The 10,517-nt window shown below is 41.6% G+C and overlaps 1 protein-coding gene across 1 annotated transcript; it reads right to left on the reverse strand.

Annotated features, from left to right (window-relative positions):
• Positions 1-9,763: 9,763 nt before the first annotated feature.
• Positions 9,764-10,517, reverse strand: LOC135501664 (uncharacterized). Its single transcript, XM_064793902.1, has one exon. It carries the CDS (start codon positions 10,313-10,315, stop codon positions 9,764-9,766), a length of 552 nt encoding a protein of 183 aa, XP_064649972.1. The 5' UTR covers positions 10,316-10,517.

A 10,517-nucleotide genomic window follows, 5' to 3' on the forward strand; every position in this document is an offset into this window, starting at 1 on the left:
GCCAGGCCATTCAATTACACAGCTTTACGATTAACATAAATGTTGTTTTTGCCCCACCCCTCCCTAATTCTATGATGCCAGTGAGTTAGAAAGACATAATGGCACTTGACCGATTCTCCAGTAGTTGATATGGTTGAGCAGTTTTCAGGAGTGATGATGCCAGGCCATTCAATTACACAGCTTTACGATTAACATTAATGTTGTTTTTGCCCCACACCTCCCTAATTCTATGAGTATGAGTTTATGCATCATTAATGATATTCATGGCGGTCTGTTCCGTGATTTCATCTTCAGCTTCAGCTTGATGTGCGATGGGAACATTTGAAGCAGAGGTAGGCGTTGGTGTGCCAGAAGGAGCGTGGTCAGTCATGGCTGTGGTGGTGGACATAGTAGTTGAGGTTGTGACAGCAGTGGAGGTGGACGCGGAAGTTGAGATGGAGACAGCAGCAACGGACTCATTATTGTTGGCAGGCTTGGCAGGCTCGTTGGCTACATCAAGATCAGTTACACTTGATGATTGACTCAGGGCGAGGTCGTCATTGTCGTCATCGGACTCTGAGAATGGGCGGAACGTGGCAGCCTTCACCGGCGTAAATTTTGGTGACTTGACAGGGGTGAACTTCGTTGGTGTTGATGCTTTCTGTGGTGTTGTTGGCAGTGATGACAGTTTCTTGACCTGTTCTCTCAACCGATTGCATTCTCTGAAGTCGTTAGTCAGCTGCCTCTTCATGCGTTGCATGTCACCGACCATTTTTGACATTTGGTTGTCAATATGATGGCGTAGAGCTGGGAGCTGCTTCGCAACAGCAACATGGTTTTTTTCCAGGAAATTTACCTGAATCAATGCCAGTTCTTTACATGTATCATCTTGCAAGTGCTGGAGCTGTTGGGTGAGGGTTAGGGCTTGGCAATGGCTTGGCTTATTGAAGGATGTCATCTGAAAGTGGAAATGATTTTTGATGGGCATATAATGTACACAAACAGTAGGCCGCTATCTTCCTGCATTTGGGTATTTTATTTGGGCGTGCAAACTTCATTGTAAAGAAAAACATGATTCAGCCGTACATTGTTGCACGTGGACATCGCACATGGACAGTGCACATACAGCGCATGCATTATTGAGGCATGTACATTAATGCATGTAGGCCCTACCGTACAGTACATGTCCGTCCATAAAGATGAGACTTTGCGACCCGAAAAAGCGGCCGGTGCTTGCTTGTTGGTATTTCTTCGCATTATAAGTGCATTTCATGTACGTATGACTGGTTAATGAGGAGTCATTGATCATGTTTTGGCCATGTTTTTACCTTAGTTTGCAAATAAATGGAGTTTCGGCTGAGGACGTCAGGAAAAACAAAGAAGCGGTAGGCCTAATGCTAGCCAAACTACCCGATCAGAGGAGAGTAAAATTCTAATGTGTAAATTATTTTTCTCTTGCAGGTGTTTCATTGTAGGCCTACTATAGGGTTGCTAATAAAATAAAATAAAGTGGTGCATAAATGCAGTCTGTATTGCTACGCCCGACACCATAGTATTTACCTTTTCGAAACATTATATATCCTTTATCGATTGGATGTGCCTGACTGATTGACTTCTAACTTCCATGCCAGTCAAAAGTGCTGACGGCGAAATGTGGTACTAAGGCGCTCTGACAGTCTCTCATTTGTTTACGGTCCTGGCGCAACTTCCCAATGTGTAAATTCCTTAAACATTTTGTGACCTCTTCTATTCTTAATGATAGGGTTGCTGATAAAAAGAAATAAGTCCAGCAACCAAAAGTATCAAAATACATTTTTGTTTACATTTGAACTGCACACATGCGTTTGTTTACAATTATCTCGAAGATCAGGTGACCTACAATCGTGGATTGAAAATAACATTAACCTTGGTTCAGCAGGTGAACACGTGTACAGGCTGTTCCAATCATCCCCCTACAGCCAGCCGTTCAACAGGTAGTGTTAGTCACCCCACAGGGAGTGCAGGTGATTCATTAATACCCTGCATAACTAAACAGCAATGGCTTGGCTTCCGTGAGTGGTAAGGAGAATTGACCGTGTCCGATTAAAAATCCCTCATTACTGCTCCGCTGAAGTAAATTTCCGAAAATAAACATGACGTTGCATCAGGATAACATATCACCTGCAAACGTGCAAAATTTCGAGACGAAACACGACCCCCAAATGGCACTTTAGCGAGCCGCCTTATAGTATTATGATATAGATGCACCTGCCACTGTGCATGGATGCTCGATATGCTAGTGACAGTGTGTGTGCCAGTGTGGCCTGCCTGCTCACATGTAGCTAGGGCCTTGGACTGGTGCGTACACGGGGCCTAGGATAGATGCCTATGCCTCAGCATCCATCTCATAACACTAGCCTTAGCATCAATGTGTACACTACAATTAGATTGAATTTGAAAAAAATTGATTTGAATTGTCATTGAATTATACACATGGCTACTAGCCGGCTGGCAACTACTGAGCTAGGGAAGGACATGACTACTCGCCCCGCTACAGCAGCGTAGAGAATATATGGATTATGGTCAAGTTTGTTTCAGGCCTTAGAGATATTTGTGAGAGAATGTTACCTGATTTAGTTAAAAGAATCTGGAAAACACGTCTCAGATGGGCGCAGACATATTGGAAATGATAAACCAATCAGAGCCGTCGTTTCATTTTTACCCATAATTCCGTTTTCGCATATATATTTAGAATTTATCGAACATAAATTTTTTGTGAGGTCGCATATTTATCAACTATCCAATACATATATTAGATGTTATTGATATATATATATTGTAAATATATCGCAAATATATATTGGATATCGCATATATTAGCATTACCCACTCAAAAAATGAACTTTTAGGTAGAGTCATAAAAATGACTTTATCTGAAAGCTGTTGGGACAACAATCTCAGAACTTCTTAAATTTTTCAGATTGACCAATTATAAGCCGAGATATCGCAATTTTTGTTTTCGGTATTTACCCTTATTTTCTAATTGATCAACTGTAAAACAATGAAGGGATTTCACGCCATTTTACGCCATTGAAAATGATATTATAGACCTAAAATACCTGTCTTGGAGCATTGCTGTAGTATCCAAATACTATGACAAACATTCCAGACATTTGGTACCCGGGGTAAAAATTGTATGCTCGATCCATTCCTGTCATCGAAAATGGCGTACGGAGTACGAAATGCACCATCTGGCGGCCATCTTGGAAGAGTAACAGTAAGGATCGCTTAGTAAAAGTGCCTCAACCAGGTCAAAACAACAAATTTGACATTAGACCAATATTTTAGGGCAATTAAAGGACTCTGAAAATACCAGATGAAATTGAAATACAAACAATTAAATGCAAAACCAGGGTCACCTTTAATAATAAAGAGGCCATCTTGGAATCCAAGATGGCCGCCACCAAGCAAGACGACGGGTAATTTTCTAGATTCGAACCATGCTGTGTAACATGTTTACGGAAAGGTCTCAGTGAGAAGATTCCAAATATTGCCTTGATTCAGTCATTAGCATACATTCCAGGGAGAAATCAACATAAATCAATTTCCACATTTGCCTTAGACAAGTTTAAAAGACGTTTTGGTCCGTGAATTGTGCTACTGAGTTCCGTCACTCCCAAATATTGACTGGGGCGTCTCTCTCAGTTCGTAACTACAAACAGCACACAATTACAATATACTTAGTATGTCAATTATCATGCAAATCCTTAAAAAATTCAGTCTATATCACAATCAAGAAGAAGATCAAAGCAGTAAGAAAGTTCAATCCATGTATCGTCAGTACAGCATAAGTCTTTACTACAGCCTCGGTCCAGTCCCAGCAGGTGCAATGGTCCCCGACAGAGAAACTCTTCACTGATGACTTCCACTACCAGTACCTGAAAAGAGACAGAGTGCATAATATACTAATGATTAAATCATTTTCCTGGTTGAAACTATCGTATCTTTGAGATTGACTATAGGCAATGTTGCTTTAAGATGTCCAGTTATTAATCTCTGTGAAGTTCATGGGTTCTTGCCACTTCAGTTAACCTGTGAAGAAATAAATTTTTCAAAATACCTGGATTTGAAATCATGGTACATTTTTTGAACTTGGCCAGCCTGTGGAAGGGAGAACAGTCTTCCACCACTTGTAGGGAGAGGGGGTATCAGTGGTCCCGCAAAGATAAACATTTTGTCTATTGTAGACTCGTCTTTCCTTGTCGGTCTTCTGTACTGGCCTGGAAGGGATGTAGGCTCCATGAAGTCAACAACACTGCCATCCTCTTCATCTTCATCGTAACTTGTTATGTTACCTGGAACATTAAAGATGTGAAACCTATATGGTGAGAAATAGTGTTTGTCCATTGTGAATGGTCGATCATTGATGGATTTCAGAATATGCTCATTACCAAACATTCATTTGCTATAATCATGTTAGAATCTAACATGATTTGTTTCATTTTAGTCTCCTGGAAGGGCAATGTATTGTTAGTTACAATGTAGCAATGTAAAAAAATGACTTACCTGGGTACCACCCATTGTCAAATGCAACTGCAACCCAGTCACCAACCACAGCTTCGGAACCATCAGGAAGTTCTGGTTCTTCATCGGACACGAAACTTTCATCGTCAGAATCTGGCTCCGACACATCATTGTCAGCTGACTTCTCCGCCCGTCTAGGTGTACGTTTCACCAGCTGTTTTCCTTCCCTCTTCTTCTTCTTTTCGCACTCTTTAGTGAAGTTACTGGCAATGGTTTCATCAGTGACTGCTTCAAATGCCCGATGTTTCTCGCGTAGTTTTTTTCCTTCTTTCATAGCTCTGTGAAAAAGCGCACTTCTCTCTTCTCCTTTCTCATCCAACCATTGCTGAAACCTAGCACGTTCACTTGACATGTTGTCAAGTGGAGCACATGAGACCTGACGTTTACTGTTCTCATTTGATGGCCAGCTGAGTGGCCCTGTTAAAAAGTCTGAAAGCTGATTTTCGCAGCACTTCTTCATACCATCGAGGATTCCAACAGCACACTTCTGGAAGAACTCTTCCTGACCTGGCTCTGGAACTTGCATTGCTGCTTGATATATAAACAAACACAGGGTCATCTTCAGGCTCTACGATGGTCAATGGCGCGGCTATCCACTCTTCAATCCTTTGGAACATGGGCAGGATGTCCTGGTACAACTCTAAGTAATTGAGGTGCCCGCTTGTCATGGCATCCCAATATGGGCCTGTCAGCTTTGAGAATATGGCGGAAAGGACGTGAATGACTGTGACTACCTTTGGATCATTCAAGTCGAGGCGGGCTGACTTGACCTTCAGATTGGCAGAATCCAAGCTTTCAAAAAAGTCAACCAGTTGTTGTCTGTGGAAGAGGACTTGAGCAGCTGTTTCAAATAAGCAGTTGAAACGGTTGTCCTTGTAGTTACCTATCACTGATTTGATGTTATGAAGTCGGCAGTAAGTAGGTACCGGCAGCCAAATTTTCAAATTCATGATATGATGTGGAAAACTAGTTTTTCCAACTCAGTTTGGTGTCAAATAAACACACACAAAATTTCAGCCCGATCGATTGAACGGTTTTTGAGATCCGAGGGTCAGGGGTACCCCCCATGCCAGGGGCCCCCCGAAATTTCAAAAAAGTGGTTTTTGGAGGCCTATATTTAAAAAAGTAAGTACAATATCCATTTATTTATCCTATTTTCCAGCACTGCCTACCCCCTAGTATGCAGAAATGCAAATTCACAGCATTTGAAGGTGTAATAAACAAATTATGACCATCCAAAAATGCAATTTTCCTCAATGGCCGCCCCCTGATTTTGGTGAAAATGGCATTTTTAGGGGGTCATAATACAGAATTTAAAGGTTTCTGATGTCTGAAAGCATTATTTTCCCAATTAGAACTGTGGGGACAGTGAGTCTAATTTTTTTGAGGGGCCTGAAAAAATTAATTTTGCAGATATTCACCTCCAAAAATGGCTTCGGGCCAATTTTTGCCTTTCGCCGCGTAACACGAAAAAACGCTCAAAAACCGCCGAAATGGACCATTTTTGAATGGTCAGCAAGAGGTTATTTCTTAAAATAGCTCTGAGATAATTTGTACCTGGGGTATATAATACCTCCTAAATCCAATGAAACCATCCTTTTTTCTCTATCTTTAAGGCTTATAGGAGAAAACCCAGGTCAAATATAGTGAAATTTCAGAAATTGAGGATTTTTCTGCTTTCTCACTGTCCGCACATTTTTTAGGGAAATTTACATAAAGAAATACCCATAAAGCTAAAAGAGAATTTTCTCATTTTCAGTTACGTTTTTTTCTCGTTCTCTAAGTTTTCGTGCCTTTGTACCATTTTTATACTGAAGGAGTTCAGACGCAATGTCACCAAATTCAGTCTGTAATTTACTATGTTCCCTTTGCAAGGCTTTCAAATTCAACTCCTCCTTTCTGTCAGATAATTCTTTTTCCAAGAGATTTGCACGCTTTGCATGGTGTGAACACTCCTTTGAACACACCCCAAGCTGTTCTCGCAACTCAGAGTTTTCTTTGTTGGATTCCTCAAGTCTTCCCTTGAGTGCACGGAGTTCACGTGCCTGTTTCATTGCTGCCAAATTTGCCACATGTTCAGAAGCTGGTTTCACAATCACAGGTTCCCCATGCTCTTCTTGATCAATGCGATTGTCAGAATCCTCATGTCTATCTTCAGCATCAGTATTGTCCATCACAGGTTCCCCATGCTCTTCTTGATCAATGCGATTGTCAGAATCCTCATGTCTATCTTCAGCATCAGTATTGTCCATCACAGGTTCCCCATGCTCTTCTTGATCAATGCGATTGTCAGAATCCTCATGTCTATCTTCAGCATCAGTATTGTCCATCACAGGTTCCCCATGCTCTTCTTGATCAATGCGATTGTCAGAATCCTCATGTCTATCTTCAGCATCAGTATTGTCCATTTTATCAGGTTCAATGTCCACAGGCCTACTTTCAATGACCAACTTGCACAAACTATGTGAAAATTTATCAAATTCACTCACACCGTCTGGCCCCTTTCTGCTCTTGGATTTGTTCGTCCTGCGATATGTACCCTCAGTTTCGTTCAAAATCTTCGCGAAATCTGTGTCACTCCTCACCAAAGCACCCAGACAAAATGTTCTTAAGCTTTGCAAGCGGAATCTTCTTTTTCTTTGCAAAAGTTTTGATCTCCATGACAAAACCATTTGTGAGCTGGACAGTGTTTCCATATGACCTTAGATCCTCTGGATCCCCCAGAATATCTGATTCGTAAATGCCATAGCTATCACTGATGGTGCCCAGGGAATTGAAGCTTAAAGTCACATCGAGAAAGGGTCCAAATGGTTCACCTGATGTAGCCAAATCTCGTGCTAATTTGACACAATGCTCCACTTTCCAGCGCAGCCTTGACACAGGCAAAGACGGGCAGAGTTTGCTGAAAAGGTCACGTAGCTCATCCCATGTCTGTCCTTCCTTTTCGCGAATTAGGAATAGCTGTAGGAGTAGTCGGTTGTTGCATCGCACATCAGCAGGCAGAGCCACCCGCCTTCCACGTCCTTTTGCAGTCGCATTTCTTTTGAAGACTTCAAAATGATCATCACCTGAAATATATATAAGAAGCATAAAAGCATTTTTCAAAAATAGACAGGACAAAAATTAAAAAGTGCACTCTTGGCAAAGTTCCTGGCCAACTTACTTCCTGGTGAAGATGGGTAGGGGAACAAGAAGAAGTGAAGTGTCAGCACATTTGTCCTAAGAGTTATAACTTCTAATGACCAAGATGAGAACTCTAGTCTAAATATGAATGATGATACTCACACAAAGCAGGAGAGATTTGCTCCAGAAAGGCGCAGGTGTCTCCTTCTGGGGTTGTCGTCAATGTCAGGCTATGTCCAGTTCTCAGCTCCATCACTGTAGTTGTACCTGAAAATTGTAAGCAAATGTTATTCAATCATCATAATAATTTGTATTTTTACTTCTCTTCTCATTTCAGGAAAACTCCAAAGTCCAATCATCATTCATGAAGTTTTGCAAGCATTACCAAGAAGAACAAGACAGAATGACATCCTGTGCTCCTGAATGTAAATGGCAAGGCATGATCAAAAGCTATGCACTGTATGGGGGCTGTTGACCAAGTCATACTTGGTCACACAGTCAGAGGAGGCACTGGCTAATAAACCACCTTTTTACCTCATGTTAATCTGAAATTAATTCACAGGAATTAACTATTTGTAAATGTACTGCCTACAAAAATACTCCCAAGACTAAGCAAATAAAGAAAACCAAAAAAATCAAACCAGAATTAGACTTTTTCCTTTAGTTTTCTACAATAAACCCACTATCTGAAGAATGTAAACAAAGCCACGTGTACCAGAGATAACTGTTTACTTTCGTTTCATCCAATCACAGGGCAGAAATTGATCACGTGACCACTGTTTCTCAGCTACAATATGGCGGACATTGTCGGTTCGAATTGCAACCAACTTTTGAGGAGGGCCATGACAAACGATAGGAACAGAACAAATCTGTGACAGTTGGCTAGATAGGTTGGGAATTATCTGTAGTTTATCGTGGTGTTAATGGTTTTATATCACAACCGCTCAAAAAAATTGAATTTGACGAATTCCGCCGGTGATTCTGAAAATGATTTTCGAAGTGGGGAAATTTGAAAACTTCGCCGCTAAAACAGCCACATTTCCACAATAATCATCAAAAGATTTCAGTAATATGTCGAATTATACATCCTTTTACATTGATAATGTTGGATACGGTCTTTAGTCAGTGATTACTTACGTAAAACGGGCGTATTCCAGCCAATATTGCGCGATCTCCGATTCACGCTATGGGCGCTGCCATTTTGGTTTGACGTGTCGCAATTGCACCTGCGCATGACCTTATTTTAAATGGGATGCGCAGAGCCGCCGTTTGATACAAAATTTCTATACGAATTTTATTTCAAAGTTCATTTTCTGCGCTTTTTTTTGGTACCAAATATGTGGGGGTTATTTTCAACGGGTCACAGGAAATTCTGGCGCTGAAAATCAGCGATAATTTCGAAGTTAAATTTGGGAATTTTGGAGGAAATATTCATATGCAAATTTGGTACGTATGGAAAGCTTGAATCAAGGGCTGTATAATTATCCAGGTCATGACTGGTCAAGGTCACTGGCGGCGAAGCGCAAAACGTAAACAAATGCGGCTTTGTTTTACAACGTAATCACTGGCGATTTCTGATGGACTAATTAACCAGAACGCGGGAATGTAACGTATGTTTGATCATTTATTTTGGGTAACAAATAAATACAGACACAGTGATGTTTGGTATCATTGGAAAGAACAATCAACAAGCTTTTAATTCTGAAAAATCTTTTTATTTGAGAAAGATTGACAGCCGTGTGGGCTTTGGAAAGTTTATGGACTTTCACTAATTACCAGTGCGGCCATTGTTTTCCAGTACGCTGGGCCGTTGGCTGCCGGTACCTACAGTAAGCCAGCCATCGATCCCGCTGTCCGTTCTTTTCGTCAGGCAGTGGCCCAAGCAAATCAGCAATGAATCTAACAGTCCTCTGTCCTACAACTTCCCTCCAATATGGTACCACACCGTCACGCCCAAACTTGACCCCCTGATCCTCAATCTCCTTCTGCACTTCACTGATTTTCTTCACCCCATAGGAATGAAAGCCAAGCAGGACATGCATCATACAGTGAAAAGAGTGGACAGTGGTGCAGTCCTCCTTGTCTGGTAGAGTGGCCATCAGATCCTCTTTCCACTGCGTTTCTGACGGTGTGACAATTTTTCGTTCGCTGTTCGGTCAGACATCACATAGGTCAGCTTATTGACAATCCTGTGGATAGTGGTATTTCCACATGATGCAACTTCAGATAGCTCCAGCTTGGCCGTTTCTGTTATGGTTACTCCAGTTTCTGATGCAATGCGGCGGTATCCGAGAGGCCGAACTCCCTCTCCTTCAATGGTGCCACTGTTACCGAGTATCTTCTGCTTTTGCCGGGATGTTCCGTCTTTGTGGAGACCAAAGTGTGAGGCTGCAGTCAAGAGCTCTGAATACATGACTTTGATCAAGAACTGGGCTTCATCAGTAATACGGAGGACACTTTGGCGCTGCGGAAAACGACTGGCTGGAAGATGTACTCCAAAGATACACTGGCTAACACTGCTCATAACTGCAGCAACTTTGTCGGTGGCGACTTCAAGCGAAACTAACTCAAGTGCACAGCGCCGGACATCCACAGAAAATGCTCCATTGTCAGTCAGTGTCGGATTAGGACTGTTGGTTTCCTCCATCATCGCTAACTTTGCATTCAGATCCCTGACTTCATCTTCTAATTTAAGTTCATGAGTGCTGGGCCTATTGTCTATTTGATCCCTCCAATAGCATCGGTTGGATCTCAAGCGGTTAACTTCAGCATCTTTTCCTTTGAGTCTTAATCTTAGTTTTTTCACTTCTTTTTTGAGTTTACTGATTACAGCATCTTTCCTTGCTTCCCTT

Source organism: Lineus longissimus, chromosome 17 (assembly GCF_910592395.1).
Source record: "Lineus longissimus chromosome 17, tnLinLong1.2, whole genome shotgun sequence".
Taxonomy (NCBI): domain Eukaryota; kingdom Metazoa; phylum Nemertea; class Pilidiophora; order Heteronemertea; family Lineidae; genus Lineus; species Lineus longissimus.